General features: G+C 38.8%; 1 protein-coding gene and 3 long non-coding RNA genes across 4 annotated transcripts in view; 2 read left to right on the forward strand and 2 right to left on the reverse strand.

The window, feature by feature from the left end:
• The window catches only part of LOC146477707 (uncharacterized), a 545,413-nt gene that overhangs the window by 153,258 nt on the left and 368,404 nt on the right, over nt 1–23,751 (forward strand). The window lies entirely within an intron of this gene.
• Nucleotides 1–23,751, forward strand: part of LOC146477710 (uncharacterized) — a 178,338-nt gene that overhangs the window by 96,030 nt on the left and 58,557 nt on the right. The window lies entirely within an intron of this gene.
• LOC146477716 (uncharacterized) overlaps nt 7,525–23,751 on the reverse strand; it is a 72,641-nt gene continuing 56,414 nt past the window's right edge. The window contains exon 2 of the long non-coding RNA XR_014865319.1: nt 7,525–8,637. This is a non-coding gene — a long non-coding RNA (uncharacterized LOC146477716). The remainder of the gene's footprint in view (nt 8,638–23,751) is intronic.
• Nucleotides 7,525–23,751, reverse strand: part of LOC146477715 (uncharacterized) — a 32,501-nt gene continuing 16,274 nt past the window's right edge. The window contains exons 10-12 of the mRNA XM_085113050.1: nt 23,224–23,322; nt 21,735–21,833; nt 7,525–17,816 (exon numbers count right to left, since the gene is read on the reverse strand). Coding sequence (XP_084969176.1) covers nt 13,576–17,816; nt 21,735–21,833; nt 23,224–23,322 — 4,439 coding nt within the window. The 3' untranslated portion in view covers nt 7,525–13,575. The remainder of the gene's footprint in view (nt 17,817–21,734; nt 21,834–23,223; nt 23,323–23,751) is intronic.

A 23,751-nucleotide genomic window follows, 5' to 3' on the forward strand; every position in this document is an offset into this window, starting at 1 on the left:
ACTGTCGCCGAAACGAGCGATTCAACCAAGGTAAGTTGTATCTTGAACTTGTCATCTTATGCGGGATGCAAGAGACCATTATGTTGCGAACACTATTTTCAAAATCATTCCACTTCGCTTCCACCGAGTTGTTATCATATTGAGTGTTGAGCTTTGCAGCAAGTGCTTGTAATTTCAATTTAATATGCTCATCGTCCGATCCCTGTCTGATATAAACTTTACGCTTAACATGCCGTTTTTTCTGGCAAAATTCGGTTGGTCATACTTACTTCGTGAAAGAAATTCTCTTTCAATTCGTTTGTTTTATGGACATAATTCTTAGGCTACACATGTATCCTGAAAATATGTATTCTGTCCAATCGCTGAAAATGCAGAAAATACGAAGCCCCGGGAAATTTGAAAAAAACAAACAAACAAACAAAACAAAACAAAAAGAAAAACTAAAATAGAAAAAAAAAGGACAGGCAAATCCTGACTCATTGAGTGCTTTCCTTTCTTGGGTATTTCAACTTCTTGGTACATTTTCAGCTTGTAAAGCAACTCTGATGTGTAAAGTCAAACAAATCTTCCGTCTTGCTCTGCTATCGTCACTCGTACCCAAGCCTCTCGTGCGCCAGTAATGATGTTCCTAACGACAGAAACCACACGTGCTTCCTTTCGTAGCAATTAACGACGGTGCCTACTAATACCGAAGTATTTTTGCGCGGATAAAGCAGATGCTAGAAATGGCTATTGAAATCCAAAAAGAAAATTGGGAGTAACAACGCATATTTTAAAGGTAATTAGGCAACAATTATTCTGAAAAGCCGTAAAATACAAAGCAATGTATGGCGTTCTTTTTTTTTTTTTTTTTCAAAATTGAAGCTTTATTATCTCTGGAAAATGCACGTTTACCTCAAATTTTCATTTCGGATACCAAGAGCACTTGCTGAGCTCTACATTTTCCGCATAGCCTTTTAAACCGCGCAAAAATAACCCTCTATTAGTTGGCCCCACCCATAGGAAACCCGAGTATCTCCAGATACGCAGAACGTATGGCAGTAGCAAAAGTAGGCCAGCACCGTCCTTAAAAACCTTTTCCCCGCCCAAACCAACATCCAAACTGCGAGCAGCTTCTTTTGTTTGATACAAGAAGCAGAGACCGATACAACGTAGAAATACGGTTTTGTTTGCCTCCCACGTAATAGTTTCTGTGTGTTCTGGGGCAGTTGTATTATGCTAAATTTTTCTGTTGAGTGAGAAACAAACCGACGCTCGCGAAAGCCTTTGAGGGAAAAAAGACGAACGTTCATGTAGGCGCGAAAATTTAGATTTTTGTTGTTTTGTATGTCGGCGTTACATATTTCTGTAGGTCATTAGCGTTCTTGTTTTTCCGTTCCTCGTTTATTAGTTTTTTCACTCCGTTGCCCTTTGTACTTAGTTTCTCGTTCATTAGTCTTCTTTGTTTTCGTAGGTTGTTTTCGTACTCGCTAGTTTTATTTTGCATAATGCTATATATATATATATAGGTTACTTCAGTGTTAGTTTTGCTTTGCTGCTCATATTACGTAAGTCGTCCTAGTTCTAGTTAAGTTCAGTTTCGTTTTAAGTCTAGCTTCTAAGTCAAGTTCCAAGTTCTAAGTGTTTTTCTTGTCGTCACATTCGCCTTGAAGTATTCGTCGTTTATTTCGCTTGTCGTTTTCTATTCGCATTGTCATTTTCATTTTCATTGTTAATTTATTGATCTCTGTTATTTTTAGTTATTTTCAGTTACCTTACCTTACCTCACCTTACCTTTCCTTTCTTACTTGCTTTGGTTAATAAAATGTTTGGTTTGTGTACGAGTTAACACGTTTGCGACGACAGCTCGCTTTCTATGAAAAGTGGACAACACGATACATAACAACAGCATATCATAGACAACGGGAACGAAAAGAAAATAATCACATATGCTCTGTTAATACCAGTTTTAAAAACATGTTGAACAACTCTCTAATTAAACACAGTTCAAAATTGTAGTATTCATAGAAGCTGCCTGCTCATGTTTTACGACTTCACATTTAGCATAATAAAACTTTAGTTAAGATATGTAAGATTCCTTTCTCCAGTATTCTTTCAATTATTTTCATTTTTTTAAACCTGGTTTCACTAAACACGTTTAGTTGATGTGAATAAGGTATGACTTGTATAAGTACGTATAAATTAAATTTTAAAAGCACGTTTATTTAAGAACGTACTTTAAGTAGAAATTAAATTTACGTTTTATTCTACTTCGGAATTATTCACCTTACTATCTAGGATCGAATTGAATTTGTTGTGACTGCTTTGAAGTTCATCAAAATTTACAGGACTTCGAGCAGTCTTCTGAGCAGTCTCTTATTTTTTTTAAGGGGAGAGATCAAAACTACTGATATCCCAACATGCCCCACTGGCAAATCACAAAATAGATGGTGGACTCTGCCTGTATACAAAAAACAAATTATACGTTATTTACTGTCAGAACAACAAATGAACTAATTTTCTTTTATGCTGACCTCGTAACATACGTTAACATTTTACAATTAATAAGTTCTTCCTTCCTTTTGCTTTTTCATTTTTTTTTCTTTTTTGCCTGCTATCTAGAACCTAAATTAGCCAGGGAGCTAACAAGATAACCAAATGGTTCATTTAGCTTCCTTGCTTTCCACATTATTCTAACTAATAATTAATTTAATTCTATATATCACCACTAAAAGATTATAAGAATCAACATGTACACTGAAAAAAAACACAAATAAAGATTATTATTATTATTATTATTATTATTACCCCTTCCTCTACCTCAAAAGATGGTGTCTTTATTGCATAGCCACTCCTGCATCCAGCAGTAAAAACTAACAATGAGATTCAAACCTTGCGATGATGACTCTTGCTAGCTGAATATTTCTGTGTCAACTCAAATTTTAAAGCCAATAAAATTTTGTCGGCAGTGTTCATGAGATAGCTGGTGTCTTCAATAACCTCCCTACCCCAGACAAGGTGGGTCTACGTCGAAGAAAGTTGTTATGACCAGTTCACTAAGGGACAGTTAAACGGACGAAACACGTGATTTCGCGCGAAAATTATCACACGCGAGGAGCCGCGTCCTCTCGCGGAAAGCGGTTTCAGAACGTGTTTGCGTGTTTTCCTCGCTTTACTGTCCCTAGGGAAAATAAGAAATTACTTTAGTCTAAATATCGACCGTCGTGTATTGACGTTTTCCTTAAAACCTTGAAATTTCATCATTTCACGTTGCTATTCCTCAGACCTGACAACGCCAAAGAAAGGTAACACAATAAATAACGCTTAAACCATTATTTTGTTAAATCAGTAACCATTTGGTTTTCTAAAGTGCTCGTTACGATTCCCGTCGTGACTGCTTAGATCCCTTATCTGATCGGGATATCACGAGTGTACAAATTCCGATGCCGTACCCCTCATACATTAGTATAACATCTTACCCTGTGTATTAAAGGCAACAAAAAACTGGGGGACACCCATTTAAAAGTGGCGAGGGGACTAGTGTGAATTTACTAAAAATTCTCCTATCAGAATGTATCAGAAACCCGTCTGTCAGGGTGGCTATGGCGCTCTGAATTGTAAAAAATCCAAAGCTGAATACATCGGGGGTTACGTTAGAACTACGTTTGAGCTCAATGGCTGGGAAGACATTAAAACATATTTCTTACTTTAAATACCTTGGATCTAAGATCTTGGACTCTAATAGCCAAGTATGTAAAGTTCTTGCCTGGTCAGTCTGTAACAAGTTGGCACCATTTGTCGCTCAAGCTTACTTTAGTGCAGTAGAACTAATAGTTGTGTATAACTCTAAAAAGTTAAACAATAAGTGTTAAACAGCAAAAGGAGCTAAACTAAATATGGATGCCATACTAACCTTCTTCCTGGAGTTCAAAAGTCGTCTTAAACGCAGCACGTTTTCCACCTAGCAACACCTCCCAAGTCCAGGGGCCTGTTTCTCAAAAGTCCCGGTAACTTACCGGGCGCGATAAGTATCTTTGGTGATAAATGTTTCTTAAAAGAAGTCAATTTTTATTAGCTTTGAATACTAAATTTTAGAATCTTATAATTCTATGAAAACATTGGCCAAGTACCATGTCTGTAATCTGTGTTATCGGCGAAAAATTGACATTTTAAAATATACTTACCGGGCCCGGTCAGTTACCGGGACTTTCGAGAAACGGGACCCTGGTTAAAAGGCGACTAGGTATCAGACCTGACGCTCTGAAAACCAGTTCCGGTCGTAGAGGGCGGGGAAGGAGTGGGGCGGCTGGGGAAGAAAATGGAGGAAATGGGGGTGGGGGTGTGGCAGGGGGAGACCCCCGAATATAAGGGGCCAAAAACATTAATCTCCGGGTCCGCAAATGTTTAAGAACATTCACAATTATTTCTCCAGACCCCTCACCCAATCTCCTTCTTCGAAGTTGCAGTGTAATAACTGGTTCTTAATTAACACACCCTGATGTATACACTGTTCTTATTATCTAAGATCTCTCTGTGGCAGTGGCTGACTGCGACGTTTGCAAAGAAGTTCTATCCTCCGTTGGGGTGAGGGCCGATTGATAATGATGGTGGTACGTATTAATTCTAAACCATGAGAGCTATCAAATTCATACAATGTTTCTTCAAAAGCTTCAAAACCCTTTGAGGTAGGAACGGTAGGTGTACAAGTTAGGAACCTTTTATTTCTTTTCAGATACTGGAGGCGTTGTTGAGTAGAGGATAGTCGGCGCATTTTCGGTCGCTTTAGGGACTGTGGTTCAAGGATAGTTTGGTCGTGAAATTGTCGAATTGTTTCTTTAAACAAGAAACTCAAATTGATATTGTCTCTCTCTGGCGAGGTGTATGATTACTGGCGAATAATTCCTGGGGGCAATAACTGCTTGGCGATGGACGAGTGTGCCATCTACAGGAAAGCAGTAATGCTCCGAGTTCCTTCATGGTACAAAAAACAAATTAAGTCAGCTCCAAGCGCTTCAGCAGACAATGCGAATTTGTGAAGAATCGTTTTCTTCAGTTTTCAGAAAAGACTGAGATACAAACAAAAGCAACATAACTTGAGTTTGTCCTTAAAGCTTCCCTGATGAATTTTTGCACAGTTGAATCTTAATAATTTGAACCCGTGAAAATAATCCCACCTACAACGACATCATTTTATTATAATTTTTTTTTTAGGTTTCCTCTTCATTTGTAATTATTTTATATTGATGCTGAAAAACCCTTTCCAGGGACGCTCAATAAAGTGTATGTATGTATGAAAAGTTCAAGTTATCAGCAATTGAATTCTGTAAAAGCGCAAAGCAGGAGAAATTCCAGTTATTGAGGATTCGTTTTACCAATTGTGTACTATAGGAAGGTTGCGTGAGCGAAAGTTGAATTCTGCGAGAGAGCGAAGGGAAACTCCATTTGTAGCAAAAATGTTTTTTGAAGGTATTAAGAAAAAACCTTTCTTTTCTGTTCACCATTTTGTAATGTGTTAATTTAAAGACCGAGGCGCAGGAAAAGTTGGTGCCGCCAGCAAATTGTGCGCAGACTGGCGCCCGTACCCTGGAATGGCGGAGAAGTATTAACATTACTGGTGCTAAGGCCGGGCACCAAGATCAAACGACCTACGAGTATCAACACTAGAGATAAGGTTACCGTATACCTTCAGAGGTGTCTTGCGTCCAGTTTAAACTGGAGATATCCAACCCCCTACGTCAAATTAAAGCTTATGGAGCCGGCTCTCAAACCACACCAATAATTTGCCGAATTTTTCACGACCTCTAAATGCGAGCGTCCGAATCACTTTTTGAAAGCTACAAGTCGAAGCGAATTTTGTTTTTCGGTAATTTAATTTGCTCCTCAGTTTCCGGACCCAAAGCGCTATTAAAGCGCGTCTGCGTTTTGCCATATTCAATCGCAAAGAAAAAGTTACAGAACATTTTCGAAATAGGATAAAAAATTGTGGGGTGATGGTACAAAAGTTGTTCTCGGAGAAAAATATTTCGAAGGAAAAAATCCTCAGACACGCTTTTGTTGCTTATATGTTAAACAAGCTACTGTCCAAGTTTGAAAGCAAACGAACAAATTCCCTTTGAGTTTTAGCCTTTAAAGTGTCTCCTGCAAGTGAAAAAATTGATTCGAGAAAACAGTGCTAAAAAATCGGCAATTAATTTTCTTTCAAAATTCTTGGTATAGTTTGATAGCCAGCTTTATAACCTTTAATTTGATACCAGGGTTCAGGTATCTATGTTTTAAACCGGACGCGCTACATCCCTTGGACTCCAGACACCTCTAAAGGTATACGGTAACCTAAAGACCCGTGCCCGGCACAAGTGGTCCACGTCCTTTGCCGTCGCAATGCTCCGCTTGTCGCCATTGCACCAATAAAAAGGTCCGTTAATACAAGGGCCCATGTCCGAGCACCATTTCAGGGCTCCAAGATCAAACGGCCCACGAACAGCAACATTAGAGTTAAGGCCCGTGCCCGGCAAAGTTCTCAACGTTCTTTACCGTCAAAGTGTTCTACTGGTCGCCATTGCACCAATAAAAAGGTCCGTTAATACAAGGGCCCATGTCCGAGCACCATTTTAGGGCACCAAGATCAAGCTGGGCACAGGTACTTTCAATTCATATTTTCAAAAAAAATTATTTTCAAGTGCTTTCCTTTGATGCAAACCAGGACTTGCTTCAGCTTTGGCTCAAATCAATGGTTTTTAACGTTGTCCTCAAACCGAATAAACGTTTTCCAAAAAACAAACTAACAAATCAGAATTCGAAATGTTCCATCAAACTAAAAGAGGCACGGGATATTCCTGTGGCTTGGTTTCATTTCAAATCGGTTGAGAAAAGGGTGCGACTTTATTTTAACCAATCAGAGCGTAACAAACGAAAACCTAAAAAAACGAAGAAAAACTTGCAATGGACAATTAACAAAAACATCAACAAAAACAAAAGTGTATCACATTTTGTCCTCGCCTGGTGTCCATTCATTTCTTTTTAAGGTTATTCTAAGCTGGCACATGGAGAAAATGCGCCCTGGTTGATGAATTTCGTATCGTCATCATCTCCCTGCTGTGAAATGTGTTGGTATTGTAAGTTATATATTAAACACAAGGAAGAGTGTTTCATACGATTTTCATCAACGAGAAATGCGCCTCGCTTTTTCAACCAACTATTCGAGGTGTTTAGAAATCGCATTAAACACTCTTTCGTGTGTTTGACGTAACTTCTCAAACCATTAATAGTTTATGAGTAGATTCAAAGCAACCGTTCACCAAATTTTAGGATAATTACGATCACATTTTCAAATCTCCTTCATTGTAGTGATTTCATTTGTTTTCTCCACATTAATTATTAATGAGTTTAAAAAGGACAAATTCTATGTTGATCTCTGTAAATCAAACAGCAGATATATACAAATTCCTTCAATTGACGAGTTTCTTTGTTCCCTTCGCTTATGTTCTGATGAACCAACTGGTATTTTAGGAACACTTCACGTTGATCTATGTAAATCAAATACAGATATCACACTCAAGCATTTAAACTTAAAATGGTTTAATAAAATTCTAATACTACATTTTACTCCGAATTCGTCTCTCGGAGTCAATTTCATATTTGTCTCTTGTAATCTACTTGGTAAAAGTCACTAGGCACAAAAACATTCAATCCTGCAATTGCGTTACAAGGATTATATAAAAAGACAAAATCTTCTGAATTTGTGTCTTCTGATTCTAAAATGTTGAATCTGGTTTAACTTTCAAGTTCATTGACGTCTATGTACAATTGAGGAACCAAATGCACCCTGTTTGAAATATGTACGGCTGTACAATTGCTATCTACCTAACTGCAAAACTTATACCATGTGTTTGGTTTGTACAGCACGACATAGCATGAAATAATGTTCACGTTGGTTACAGTTTACTTAATGAAAACAATAACATTTGGCACGAAAGAATTTCATGCCGCACCTGAATTACAGGAGATTTAACAGTACCAGGATTATAGAAAAAAGACAAAACCTTCTCGATTTGTGTCTTCTGATTCTAAAAATGTTAAATCTGCCTTGATCAAGTTCATTAACGTCTATGTAAAATTGAGCTACCAGATTGAGGCACCCCAAGTTTGAAATGTGTGCGGCTGTACAATTGCTGTCTACCTAACTACAAAACTTACACCATGTCTCTGATATAATGTTCTCATTTGCTACACTTAATAAAACCAGTAACATTTGGCACGAAACAATTTCATGCCGTACCTGAATTACAGGAGATTTAACAGTACAAGGATTATAGAAAAAAGACAAAACCTTCTGAATTTGTGTCTTCTGATTCTAAAATGTTAAATCTGCCTTCATCTTCAAGTTTGTTTACGTCTATGTACAATTGAGATACCAGAGATGTCTCTGAAATAATGTTCTCATTTGTTACACTTAATGAAACCAATGAAATTTGGCACGAAACAATTTCATGCCGTACCTGAATTACAGGAGATTTAACAGCACAAAGATTATAGAAAAAAGACAAAACCTTCTCGATTTGTGTCTTCTGTTAATGTTAAATCTGCCTTAACGTCTATGTACAATTGAGGTATCAAATGCACCCTGTTAGAAATATGTACGGCTGTGCATTAGCTGTCTACCTAACTACAAAACTTATACTACATGTCTTTGGTTTGTACAGCACGACATAGCATGAAATATTATGTTCACGTTGGTTACACTTTGCTTAATGAAAGCAATAACATTTGGCAAGAAACAATTTTTCCCCGTACTTGAATTACAGGAGATTTGTCAGTACAAGGATCATAGAAAGAAGACAAAACCTTCTCGATTTGTGTCTTCTGATTCTAAAATGTTCAAATACAATTCAGCTGCTTTGACTTTCACGGTCTTCAACAGCTATTTACATTACTTACACTTAAAAGGTAATTTCTTCAACAAACCGATCCATTTGGGAATCATGAGACGAGAGAATCCCCACAGTCACCCCAACAGCAAATTCACATTATTACCATGACAACGGCCTTTCATTCTCAATTAATACTTCGGCATTCTGCAGGTAACAGTGAGCCGATACCAGCTTCACATGCGATACGATATTCGTGAGATATTTTCCGATACTTGGCACTTTTTTATATCGATACTGTGACGTCTTTGCTCCAGACTTGTACTGTGACGTCATTACCGTCGGTAGAATCCAGGCTTAAACGAGTAGAGGACGCTCAAGTTGCTGTGCTGCCAAGAGAACAGTAAAATTCTTCCGCAAAAAAAGGTTCTGCTTGAGAGCAGTAAGAATTCAAATTCCTCCGACGTTATGTGGAATACACATGACGATTCTTTCAAGTTGTAAGTTTAACGGCATCGAAACAAAACCTGTGTCGTTCACAAGTATCGATACTTGAACACTCCCAGGTATCGACTGTGTGGCATCAATATCGACTCACCCTTACGCTGCAGACTTCAGACTGAGTATCGGCTGCAGACCGAGATAAAGTGTTTTTCGCTAAGTTTTGAAGTACTTCACCACATGTGCACCTTAGCAAATAGTTTCAAATTCATCGAAACTTCTCTGGAATCCTTTCCTTTGCCAGACCACGAATCGTGCGATTTAGCCTTAACGTTTTAGTCGATGGATGAAAACCTCAAGTGTGAATATTGCAAACGTTTGTTATTATGATGTACAAGGTGTTTCTAACTTTTGATTTCGGGGACGAAATCCTAAAAGTGTGACCATTCAAATGAAAGCTACTGAGCAGTACTTTCCTGTGGTACTGTTTATTATGCTGTACAAGTTGGTTCTAAGTTTTGAGTCTGTGGATGAAATCTTCAATTGTGACCATTCAAATGAAAGCTACTGAGCAGTACTTTCCTGTGGTGCTGTTTATTATGCTGTACAAGTTGGTTCTAAGTTTTGAGTCTGGGGATGAAATCTTCAATTGTGACCACTCAAATGAATGTTACTGAGCAGAACTTTCCTGTGGTGCTGTTTATTATGCTGTACAAGGTGATTCTAACTCTTGAGTCTGTGTATGAAATCCTAAAGTGTGACAATTCAAATGGAAGCTACTGAGCCGTACTTTTCTGACGTCCTGTTTCTTTTCCAGTATTGTTACAAATTTACATTTGAAAATTTTCTTGAATTTTGATTATAAACGCTCTCTGGAATGAAAGAATTCTTCGGGTGTCCATAAGCAGGCGTTGGTACACAACGTTTTCCAAGCCTCCGACAGGAGTTGAACCCAGCTTGGCCGCTCTAGAACCGCTAGAAAAACTCAGGCCGAGTCCAACACGTTCTCCTACAAACGTGTCTCACATCTAATAGCAAACGTTCATCAAAATTTATCTCGGACTGCAGCCTATACCCAGCACGCTGCGCTGAACGTCTCACATCACTTAAGCCCCGGTCAAACGGCACATAATAGTCAATAATAGTTGCTGATTGTCGATGATACTTAAAATCACGCGCTATAATCGACTATAATTCTCTTTGAGCATGTTCAAATTCTTCATGATAGATGATGATAGTTTTTCCCGTTTGACTACGCGCATGATAGTCGACGATAGTTTTTCGGTCAGCAGTTTTCTCTACCAGCGCTCTCTAGATTCATTTTCCGTTAGTTCTTCCAACAACAGAAAAAAAAAAAAAAAAAAAAAAAACGACGCCGACGGCCGCCCTCTTTCGCCGCGAAAAATTCATCCGTTCCAAGTTTTGTAACTTAACGCGACGCCATGTTTGTAGTGTTTACACTCGGCGGTGAACTATCCTCGGCGATTACGAGTTTCTTTGGGTCGTTTGACCATCCGCTTGATAGCTGATAATAGTTGATGACAGTTTTGACTATCATCAACTATCATCGACTATCATGCGCCGTTTGACCAGGTCTTTATGGCCAAAATCAACGATAAGTCTTAGTTTCTGGTTGAAAGGGTCGAAGGGTCTTATTGTAACTTTGTTTAACGATATTCCTAGCATAATTACCCAATTACAAGCTGGTTCCGAGTTATTTAGAGCTTTGTTAGTGCAGCTACAGTAAGAATTCAAACAAAGTTGTTACAAATTATGCCGACCACACACAACAATCGACGGTGAAGCTAGCGTACAACTATATTGTGAGGAAAGTCCATGAGGGATGTTTTCAATGTTTTGAATAGTTTCCTCCGCCCGAATCAAACCACTCCCCTCCCCCCTACCACCAAGCAAACAAACAGAACAAAACAAAAGCAAATCCTAAACAAAAGTGTTGCACTAAAAGATAAAATCTTGAACTAAAATGTTGCACTTAAGTTCCTTGACACGAATTACAAGTTAACAACCGTCAAAATTACCCTGCAATCATTGCCCAAATTTTGTACTTAATGTGAAAACAGACTAAAGAGTATCCCCTTTCTGTTAAGGGAGCTTGTTCTCGATATAGCAAGATACTGACATAAAACCCTATTGGCTCGTATAATCACAGCAACTTTGACATCGTCATAACTTTCCACATCTGAACGGTGTAGCATCCCTCATGAAGTTTTCCTCCAACTGTGTTGCACGCCAGCTTCAAGTAAAATACCACAGAATGTGACAAGGCCTCCTGTGTTTCAATTAGTCATTTAGCTGGCCAGGACCTCAAAATTGTAATTAGCACTTCCTAATCAAGCGAAATTTAAACTGGGAAAGGTAAAAAACTGAATTACACAGAAAAACGATCGTTGTTGTTTTACGTCTGGCGTTATGTATCACGGACGTGCGTGTATTTCTGCACATGAGAAACATTTGCACCCTTTAAGGACGGCGCCTACTTTTGTTACTGCGCATATGTTCTGCGCATCTCGAGATACTCGAGTTTCCTATGGGTGGTGCCTACTAATACAGGGATATTTTCGCGCGGTTTAAAACTATGCGGAGAAAGCAGAACTGAGCAAGTGCTCTTGGTATCCAAAAAGAAAATTGGGGGTAACCACGCATTTTTCTCAGATAAGAAAGCTTCAAAATGGAAAAAAAACGCCATACATTGCTTTGCATTCTATTTATTTATTTATTTTTTAATTATTGTTGCTTAATTATCTCTGAAAAATGCGTGGTTACCCCCAATTTTCTTTTTGGATTCGAATAGCCCTTGCTAACATCTGCTTTTCCCGCATAGTCACAAACCGCGCAAAAATATTTCTGTATTAGTAGGCACCGTCCTTAAGGAAAAGGGGGCTCCTGATACAGAAGTATTTTTGTACAGTTTATGAAAAAAGAAAAAAAAGAAAAGCAGATCTCAGTATGGGCCACTGGAATCCAGAAAGAACATTTAGGCTGGTGGGGCACTTCTTCGAGATAATTAAGCAACAATTATTCTAAAAAGCAGTAAAATACAAAGCAATCTATGGCGTTTTTTTTTTTCAAATTGAAGCTTTATCTCTGAAAAATGCATGGTTACTCCCAATTTTTTGGGGGATACTAAGAGCACTTGCTGAATTCTACTTCCTTTGCATAGTTTTAAATCGCCCAAAAATATCCCTGTGTTAGTAGGCACCACCCACAGGAAACCCGAGTATCTCGAGATGCGCAGAACGTATGCGCAGTAACAAAAGTAGGCACCGTCCGTTAGCCCCAATAGAGATTAGCCTCTTATTTCTTTTTGGAATATGAGTAAAGGATCAAACGCACAGGTCATGAAGGTGAGGCTGTCGTTTACTTCCCAGTTTACATGTTGTGAAAACTTTGACGCGTGACACATGTCACGCAATTCACGATACACATTCCAGAACTATCACGTATCAGATTTTATAGCCGTATTTGGGAAAACGTTTATGTTTTTTTTTTTTTTTCAACACATGTGCTTGATTGAGCAAACTTCATTTGGATTCTGTAACACTGCACTTTTTCTAGCGATGGTTGGTTGGCTTGAAGACTGGATAAACACGTTAAACCGAGTAAACTGGAAAACAGTGACTTACTTCATTGTGAAAGGGATATTTCTGTCTTATCTTTACACACATTCCTCACAAGGGCAATGATCGTCGAAGTTAATTGACACCAATGAGGAAAATCTGGAATTGGATATTGAGGCTTAAACGGTTGAAGGAGTTTCTCAGTAAGTTAAAAGCCTCCACTTTAGACTTTAAGTGTTAACGTGCACTTTGTTACGCAACCGTCTTGTTAAACACCACACAAAGGACCGCTCAGAGCTAAAATCATCATTAAACTCAATTTTTGTATTACAACTGAAATCTGAAGGTATTGTTTCAGTCAGTAACACAGGCAAACTCGGAAAAAGAAAATCCAAGTTCTCCCAACAGGAGTCTAGCCTGTGACCTTCGGATTGCTAGTTTCTCTTTCATGTTCCTATGCTTACACTGGCGTGAATTGTTCCGTTGGTGACACTCACATATCTCACAGAAAGACATTAAACAATCTGTTGTCCTTGAAAGAGTACACTTGTAAAAGCAATGTAAAACAAAAGCTTGTGTTAATTTTCCAGACCGTGAATTAGTTTTCTGATCAATCATTTGTGTGGTATAAAACCAGCCTTGTTTAATTAAGTCCAACGTTTGCCTTGAAGACAAACGTTAGACTTGAAAGAATTACAATTTTTCTAGTTTACTCATGGAGTGCCGGTAGTACTTACCTCATCATCTTCCTCTCCATACAAGCTTACCGCTAAACTAAGTGACGTTAGAGACTTACAGTCTGCAAAACACTTGCTAAGATCACATCCAAGGCCTCTACTTGTAGAACTGTGGTCGTTGATTGTCAAACTCAGAGTAGTTAACGTGTCACTTTTTGCCAGATTATTGCAAAGTTCCAGTAACTGATCTTCACTCACTTCACTGCAGCTATTGATTGTGATACTAACAGTTGTTAGTGACTTGCTCTTGGCAACACTGTCTCCTAGACTCTGCATCCAGTCTTCACTCATTTCACCATAGTTGTTGACTGTAAGATAAAATGTAACTAATGAGGGGTTCTTCTCCAAACCGCCACCCACATGATCCATCCAGTTTCCAACCACGGCCCTGTAGTTGTTGATTTCAAGAGTGAACGACGTTAATGACGTCAGTTGTGCCAAAACATCGCTTAGATGCTCCATCCAGCCTCCTCTCTCAATACTGTAGTTGTTCATTATGAGAGTCATTGTCGTCAACGACAAGTTTCTTGCAAAATTGCCAAGTTCGTCCCCTTTATAATGTCCAATCATGTCATCGAAGTTGTTGAATGTGAGTGATAGTGTACTTAATGGCGTGATTTTTTCCAAAATGTTACGCAGAAACAGCATCCAGTGAAAACTTGTGCAACCGTGGTTAGTGACTGTAAGAGTCAAAGTACTTAATGCCATACAGTTTGCCAACGTATCACCCAGACCCAACATCCATCTTCCACTGGTGAAAGAGTAATTATCGACTGTAAGAGAGAGAGTAGTTAGAGACGTGTTCCTTGCCACACTGTCACCGAAAATAGATGAAGGAATGAAACGGTGAGGGTTAAGTATAAAACTAAAAACAGTCAGTGTTGTGCTCTTTTGCACCGCGCTGAACGTAAGCCGAACGAGGTCACCAATGTCGGAGTGGCAGTTATTAACTGTAAGCCTGAATGTGGTCAATGAAACGTTGCTTTCCAAACCATCACACAGACTATTCGCCCAGACTCCACCTCTGCTACAGTTGTTGACTGTAAGAGTAAGTGAGGTTAGGCACCTGTTTGTTGCCAAAGCGGCGCCCAGACTTCCTATCCAGTCCCCACTCTTGTGAATAGTGACAGATAGTGCTGATAATAACGTGTTGATCGCCAAACCGTCAGGAAGGCTTTGTATCCACTCTACCCTCTTGGACCTGCGGTTGTCGATTAAAAGCGATAGTGTAGTTAGGGAATTATTTTTCACCAAAATATCTCTCAGTACTGGCAAGCTGGTCTTACTATTCCCACGGAAGCAGATTGAAAGAGTCAGTGTTGTCACTGACGTGTTTTGTGCCAAACCGTTACCCAAATGGGTCATCCAGTCTTCACCCTTGCCACTGTAGTTGTTGGCTGTAAGGGTAAGGGTAGTTAAAGACGTGTTTTTTGCCAGGCCATTACCCAAACCATCCACGCGACTACCACTCTTGCCACTGTAGTTGTTGATTGTAAGAGCAAGTGCTGTTAATGATGTGCTGTTAGTTAATACGTCGTCTAGACCGTGTGCAAAGGTTTCGCTCATGCCATTGACTGTAAGAGCAAGTTTGCTTGTTCTACTATCCTTAATTTTGGCGAACACTGAAGGTAATAATGACTGATCGTCAATACAGAAATCAAGGCCGTTAGGACAATCATCTGACATCGCAAAATGGACCTTCACATGATGGTTCTGACAATTAGTATTTAATTCTTCAAAAGCAATCTTGCCATCTCCGGTTAATTCTTCAAGAATATTTAAACTAACGAAAGAATCGGCTTTGTTTAACTTCAAATAACTTGAGAGGCTGTTTGCAACATGATAACCAACTTTTCCGTGGATATTCACAGTGCGTCTAAAAGGCGTTGAATATACCAACGCTTTACCTAGCGCTTCTGATCCATCACAGCTCAACTCGCCGCAAAGGTTTAGTGTCTGTTCTACTTTTAAACCAGTTTGTGGTAAAACAAGACAAAGATTAGCTAACTTAGCAGTTGCGATCTTTCCTGCGATATCTGGATGGAAAATACACCTTCGCCCTGGCTTGCTTTCTGAAATTATACCTTTAACAAAAGTCGCCCAGCTTTCTGGGAGTCCTCCAAAGACTTTAACTTCCAAAGCACCCAAAGAGCAATTTTGTAACAAACCTCTTTCTAGGGAGTTGAGGCCTGATTCACTCAATCTTCCATACACGGTCAAAGTAAAGGACTTTAAAACGGTTTGTATTGCAAGTCCTTCCCCAATGGCAGCTGCCAGTGAATCTTGCATCCCTCCATTTAACATGACAACAACGGAAGCCAAGCATTTGTGAACTAGAATTCTTTTCAGAGCCAGCACTGCAGAGTCACTCATTGAACCATAAATAATAAGGACAACTGACTGCAAGGGTGTATCTGCAGACAATCCCCTTTCAAGAGCACTAGCCCAAGCGTCGCCCCACTCTTCCTTCAGTTCAAAAGTTACAGTTTTCAATGTCTTGCTTGCAGACAATCCCCTACCAACAATATCAGCTACGTGAGAAGATATGCTGAAAAATGTTTTAACAGTAAATGACGATAAAGTTGAGATTGCAAACGCTAGGAAATCGCCAACGCCTTGTACTAAAGCACCAATACGTTCAGTCCTTACGTTCACAGTTAACTGTCCAGGGTGTTGCAAACTCGAAAAGGTCTTGCAGTATTTCGCGACCATAAAAAGCCCCATGCATTCAAGTAGCAAGCGAATATCAATTTCAACAGTCAACGGAAAAGGAATGAAGGTACAAAGAGCCATCGCAACCTGTTCAGCATTTCCACTTTCACTGAAACTTTCAGTAAAAAAAGTTGCTTCTTGCTCATTGCACCTGAGCCAGCTCCAGGCTTTACTATTTAGCTTCTCACCAATCTGGCTGAAAAGGATACTCGCTTTCTCGCCCAGTATACCAGATAAAAACAGAAACACTTGCCGGTATTTTACTACAATATGCTCATGGAAGTCCAACTGAAACTCTTTGAAGATATTGACCTCCTTCTTCAATAACAGAAATGCCAGGTATCGTGCGGCCAAGTGTTCTGCAAATGTTTTGTGGAAGAAGTAGTATTCGTGCTGTGGGTTGATCTTTTTCAGACTGGCTTCCTTGAAAACGAGACCTGATATCCGAGCTGCCAGATCTTTATACATCTCTTCAAATTTTGCAAGTTCTCCTTCACGAAAAGAAAGGCGATCTTCTAACAGGCATTTCCAAGCCAACTCTCCCAGTGCCAGTAAACTCTGTTCAAATTTCTTCTCAAGAGCCTCGTCATCCTGGGGAGCTTCCGACTTATTTTTTGCGCAGAATCTTCGTAAAATGCATCGAACAATAATCTGATAGAGCTCAGTTCGACCATATGGAAGTTCTCCCTCGTAGTCCTCGAAAACAACACAGAGGAGAAGCAAATTCAGTGGATTGTTTGGTAAAGCATGGAGGAAAGCGTTTTCTTGAATTGCATTAATGAGCCTCTCTCCGTTTGACAAATGCTCAGGCCCCAAACGACTGAAATGCTTTCTGATGTACTTAAAAGCATCTGTTTCTGTAAATCCTTCGATCTGTAAAAGAATGTCAAAGTCAATACATTTTCTCACTTCTATTCCTATCTCCTGACGAGATGTGGCCAAAATATAGCAGAACGGAAAAATTCGTCTTTGGAGCAATCTATCCACGTGATCTCCAGCTTTCTTGGGTAACTCGTCAAGGCCATCCAAAATGATTAAAACATTCTCTTGGTTATGAATATCCTTCATGTAATCCATTAGCTCTTTATTGACGTCTCCATAGCCTTCAGGAAAAAGTTGTTCCTTGATGGCTTTTCTTATGTCTTCATCAATATCCCGGCATTTCAGCAGTAAAAGGATATTAAATTCAGGAAAGGAATGACCCCTCGGGATTTTTCCACTTACCCAGTCATAGGTCATCTTAAGGCAGAAGGTTGTCTTGCCAATTCCCGGACTTCCTTCCACTAGCACTGTGTTATCTTCCCCTTTTCTTAGAGTGTTGAAGATATCGTACATGGCCACTTCATTATTTTCCAGCTGAAAGTCTGTTTTTCGCCGTGAAAGCATTTTCAGCCTTGTGTAAACATCTTCAATGGGTAATTTTAGGGTGTTGTCCCAAAGGAGCGGTTTTAAAAGCGAACGTCTTTTATATTCAGCTTGAAGAATTCTGACAATGTTATCTTGACCTACAAGAAAACAGTAGTCACAATCAAAATTTTTAAAATTTGTTTTACATACATGTTTAGGGATTTCTACAAAATAACTTATTACTAGGTCAATGCCAGAATACCTACATTATAAAATTGGTCTGACCAGTAAATAAAAATAAAGTCCGATTTTCAAAACTGAATAATACAAACATGAAACACGGCACGCATGGCACCATAGTATACTAATTTGTGGCCATTTACATAGACCACCCTTGGTGATACAGACAACTCCGTTAACATGACCATGTTGCTATTACAAGCACTTTTTCGTGGCATAAACAATAGCCGAGTCAGTTTCTTATTTGAAAGCTTCATTGTTTTATTTAAAAATTGACTAATGGCCACTTTTTGGAGTACCTAAGTTAATACTACCATTCAAAGAGTGTGGTGGGTTAAATCAGAAAAGCAAACACAAATACCACAAAAAAGACAAAATTGACAGTTAGTTCACAGATCCAAGGGTACAATGTACCTTCCAAATAAAATAAGCCAGTCAAATAAGCCAGAGCTAGTGCTCAAGTTTATTGTCACCCCCAGTCCACGAAAAAGCATTCTACCAGGTACTTATACTCTCTGTAATTCCAAAATAACTTGCTGTTTAATATTTAAAGTCGTAAAATCCTAGTTGATGAAACCCCAAAGGGGGGGGGGGGGGGTACTCCAGATTTCAAGTGACGGGGATGAACGAATGGGGGCAAAAATCAAAACCTAAAAATATCCCTGGACCAAAAATTAACCCCAAAAAATCCCATGCCAAATTTCCGAGCCTTTAAAATTTCCAGAAAGCATTAAATGATATAACACGAAAAATAAAAACATTAGAAATTGAATATTTGCGTTTGTTTATTCATCATACCATCTGAAGTTATCTTTTCCGCATCTGGTAGTCATTCTAACAACACCTAAGACACCCAAGACACCCAATATTAAAACAGCCGCAAAACAAGTTTCGTTGTACTTTATTCGCAGAACTACGCAGCCAGGATACTCGGTCAGTACCACGAATCTTCAGATTGTTTTGAATACCCACCAAATTTTCCTACCCAAAATAATCCTGGAAACAAAAATTTCAAACCCAAAAAAATCCTTTGATCATCCCCGTCACTTGAAATCCGGAGTAAACCCGCCCCGCCCCTGGAGATGAAACCTCAAACTGTAAGCCCCTATAATGAGTATGAAGGGCAAACCCACCACTTTTCTTATTGAAGTGGTAGTGGAACTACATATGCCAAGTTCTCTTTTGCTTTTGAGTGCCAGATACTTTTTATGATGACAAATAAGCATCCAGCTTCACTGTACCACTTTCAGACGACAGTGAATGAATCCAGCTAATTAAATGAGAATTCAGGGCACCCGGAGCAGGTTTTGGAGTGGAAGGGGCGGGTGGTTAAAGTGAACGTCTTTGCATGAAACAACTAGGGGGGTCCGGGGGTATGCTATCCAGAAAAAAATTTAAACTAAGTCTTCTGAAATGGCTAAAAATGCATCTAAAACTGTCAATACTGATGTAAATTTTTAATTGTATCAACTAAAATGTTTTCTTTTCTTTGAAGTAACTTCAGTCTGACCCTTACATTTGAGCAACACACAGGCCGATTAAGATGGATGATTGGATGGATGGATACATGCATGCATTCATGAATGAATGAATGAATGAATGAATGAATGAATGAATGATTGATTGGTTGTTTGATTGAAGGAAGGAAGGAAGGAAGGAAGGAAGGAAGGAAGGAAGGAAGGAAGGAAGGAAGGAAGGAAGGAAGGAAGGAAGGAAGGAAGGGAGGGAGGGAGGGAGGGAGGGAGGGAGGGAGGGAGGGAGGGAGGGAGGGAGGAAGGAAGGAAGGAAGGAAGGAAGGAAGGAAGGAAGGAAGGAAGGAAGGAAGGAAGGAATTAGACTTAACCCAACTCTCGGCAGCTTGTGAAGACCCAGCTACCTAATTTTATGTTACCGTGTTTCTTTGTTCATTAAGACAGCGGCACTGAATGATCCCGGATAATCATATCATAGCTGTACATAACTCTCCGTTTCAAATGTTTATGGTAATAAACAGCTCAGTTTCATAAATGAATGCCTTTGTACAAAAACTCCCTCGTCAGATAACTCATTTTTGTGAAACACCGATCCAAGAACAAATGAAAATAGAAACAACAGCTTGAATTCCATTATTTCATGGTCGAAAATCTAATTGTCCGTTCAGCAACAAACCTTACGACAAACTGTCTGAAACTGTGGGCTTTGTCAGAGAAAACCTTCAAAAATAAGTTGGATCGAAATGGGCAAATTAAAACCATGCAGAGCTTTCTGAGAGGTCACTATGTCGCCCATAAAATAATTAACAATTAGTAATGTATAAACTTGTTTCTATAAGTGATGGATATGGTTAAACAAAATGAAATATGTTTTTAACCATCCAAAAAGTAGGGTTCAGGGTTTGGTGGGGGAAGGGGGTATCCCACTCCCTGACTTTGCACTTTTACAAAACTCATTCACATTTTCATCTGATAGCAAAACAAATGACACATACTGTAACATGTTCTTAACTATAGATTATTGAAATTATAGGCAACCAAGTCTCTTTTTAACTTTCCATATAGTATCTGAAAGCTTTTTGAGCATACCTTTAAAACCAACAGTCAATGGTCTTGGTGGCTTGGAAGTCTGAGCAGCATTGTACTGCTTTGAACTTTTCAGGGCACGCGGCCGGTTTTGGAGTGGGAGGGGTGGGTGACTAAAGTGAACGCGTTTGAATCAACCAACTAGGGGGGTCCGGGGGTATGCTATCCTGAAACATTTTTAAACTTACGTCTTCTGAAATGGCTAGAAATGCATCTGAAACTGTCAATACGGATGTAAATTTTTAATTGTGGATGGATGGATGGAAGGATGGATGGATGGACGGACGGACGGACGAACGGACGGACGGACAGACGGACGGACGGACGGACGGACGGACGGACGGACGGACGGACGGATTTAAACATGGCATTTTATCAAATTGCAATACAATAAAGTGAGGATGGATGGATAGATGGATGGATGGATGGATAGATAGATATCTTTATTTAAACACAGCATTTTATCAAATTGTAATACAATAAAGTGAGGATAGGATGGATGGAAGAATAAATTTTAAAAGTACTTAATTAGGCTCAACCCAACACTCGGAAGCTTGTGAAGAGCCAGCTTCCTTTTTTGATGTTATCGTAAGTCATATGTGTTTCTTTGTTCGTTAAGACAGCGGCACTGAATGATCTAGGATAATCATATCATAGCTGTACATAACTCTCTGTTTCAAATGTTTACGGCAATAAACAGCTCAGTTTCATAAATAAATGCCTTTGTGCAAAAACGCCCTCGTCAGGTAAGTCATTTTTGTGAAACACCGATCCAAGAACAAATGAAAATAGAAACAACAGCTGGAATTCCATTATTTCACAGTCGAAAATCTAATTGTCCGTTCAGCAACAAATCTAATGACAAACTGTCTGAAACTGTTGGGTTTGTCAGATAAAACCCTCCAAAATAAGTTGGATCGAAACGGGAAAATCAAAACACTGCAGAGCTTTCTGAGAGGTCACTATGACGCCCATAAAATACTTAACAATATGTAATGTTAAAGTTGTTTCTGTAAGTGATGGAATGGTTAAACAAATAAAATGAAATTTGTTTTTAACCATCAAAAAAGTGGGGTTCAGGGGTGGGGGGTGGGGGGTATCCCACTCCCTCTGCAATCCCTGACTTTGCACTTTTACAAAACTCATTCACATTTTCATCTGATAGCAAAACGAATGACACATATTGTAAAATATTCTTAACTTTAGATTATTGAAATTATATGCAACCAAGTCCCTTTTTAACTTTCCATACAGTATCTGAAAGCTTTTTCAGCATACCTTTAAAACCAAGAGATACAGGTCTTGGTGGCTTGGAAGTCTGAGCAGCATTGGAACGGGATCTTTTGCCCTTGGCTGGTGAGTCCATCCCCAAAGGCCCTGGAAAGGAAACAAGGAGAAAAAAGATTGGGTCACTACTCTGTCACTCTCTATCATTCTGCCACTATAAGGTAAGGGCTTGACAAATTAAAATAACAATGATTTGAGAAAAAAAAAAAAAAAAAAAGAGGGAAAGAAAGGAAAGAAAGGAAGAAGGATATTAATACTTCCAAAGCAATTTTAATACCCAGAGCCTAGTTGTTCAAAGCTCGTCTGGGTTAAAATGAACTTTTAGTCAAGTTTAATTACTAATCAATAAAGGTTCTTCCAAAACATATTAGTCCTTACTTTTGTAAGTCTGTGCAGCATTGGAACAGGATCTTTTGCCCTTTGCTGGTGAGTCCATCCCCAAAGGCCCTGGAAAGGAAACAAGGAGGAAAAAGATTGGGTCACTACTCTGTCACTCTCTATCATTCTGCCACTATAAGGTAAGGGCTTGACGAATTAAAATAACAGAGAAAAAAAAAAAGGAAAGAAAGATGGAAGGATATTAACACTTCCAAAGCAATTTTAATATCCAGAGCCTAGTTGTTCAAAGCTCGTCTGGTTTAAAGTGAACTTCTAGTCAAGTTTAATCAGTTATCACTGATCAACAGAGGTTCTTCCAAAAGATATTAGTCCCTTAGTTTTGTCGTGAGACTTTTCTTTACCTTCTTTTAACTTCTAAAAACATTTTGAACAAACGGAATGAAAAGCTCAGTTAACTTTTAATATGGGAAGGGCTTTTGAACAACCACGCCCAGTTAATTATAAGTAATCCAGAAAACTATTACTGGTAAAGGCTTTGCTGATGTTTCAACAACTTCAAACAGCAGCTAAGATAACCTAGAGTCAAGCGAATAAGCCATTTTCGAGTAGCTTTGAACCTCGTAATGAATGCCAGACTAAGTACAAAGTTTTTATTATGATAATTAGTTTTCATTCATTTGCAAACAAAACTAATTTTCAAATGAAAAGATTTGCACTTAGCCTCGCTTTCATAATGAGGTTTACGGCAACTCGGAAATGGCCTATTTTGTTTTTCACCAAAATGTTATGTGCCTTTTAGTTGATTTTGATGTGCACATCAGCCTTATCTTCCCATTCCTCTAGTCCAACTGTGGTGTTCTAAAATCCAACCCATTGTGTACTCATTAGCCCAAATATTAGTGCTTGTGAAGGCAGCTTGTAAAAGTGAAATGTTTTAGTCCTTTGTAGTACTAATATGGCAAAATGAAATATCCACTGATCCTGCCTAATTAAGGTGAAACATCTACACCAAGAGTTAACAATGCAGTCTTCATCTTACTTTGTGCTTAAATAAGCCAGTTAAAATTGATATATTTTTTTTAATGAACTCAGCATGGAAAAAGTTCTCCTAAGATGATACACAACTAAAATGGAAAATTACTTTTAAAACAAGCAGTCATTGTCCTCTGTTGCTTTGGAGGTTGAGTTGCATGTGAAGTTGACCTTTTACCCTTTCCTGAGATTTGTCTCTTGGAAGAACCTGCAACAGGAAATATTGGGTGGATTAGAAAACTAGAAAGATGAAAAAACACAATGTATGACCCAAATTTGGTCAACAATATTATTGTGCCATGCATGAGCAATAATATGAGAGGAAACATTTCCATCCCACCATCTGCAAAAACAGTTCAGCTGACAATAAACTGTACATTCTGAACTTGCTGTTTCAATAAACTTCAGTGTAACTTGGCATGATTAAAATATCTGAATTGATAGCAAAAGAGTCTGCAGTAATACCGTATTTATTCAATTACCCGCCTAATAGGCGCTAGCTTATTCAATTTTGTAGGCGCTTATTACTTCTCCAACTTTTTCAGCAAGCAAGGACATTTTTAGAGAATAACAAAACAAGGGATAACAAGTTTATTTCTCTTCAACAAGACAAAACAAAGTGCAAAAGCTAACGTAA

This window comes from Pavona decussata, unplaced genomic scaffold (assembly GCF_977016875.1).
Source record: "Pavona decussata unplaced genomic scaffold, jaPavDecu1.1 SCAFFOLD_69, whole genome shotgun sequence".
NCBI classification, from domain to species: domain Eukaryota; kingdom Metazoa; phylum Cnidaria; class Anthozoa; order Scleractinia; family Agariciidae; genus Pavona; species Pavona decussata.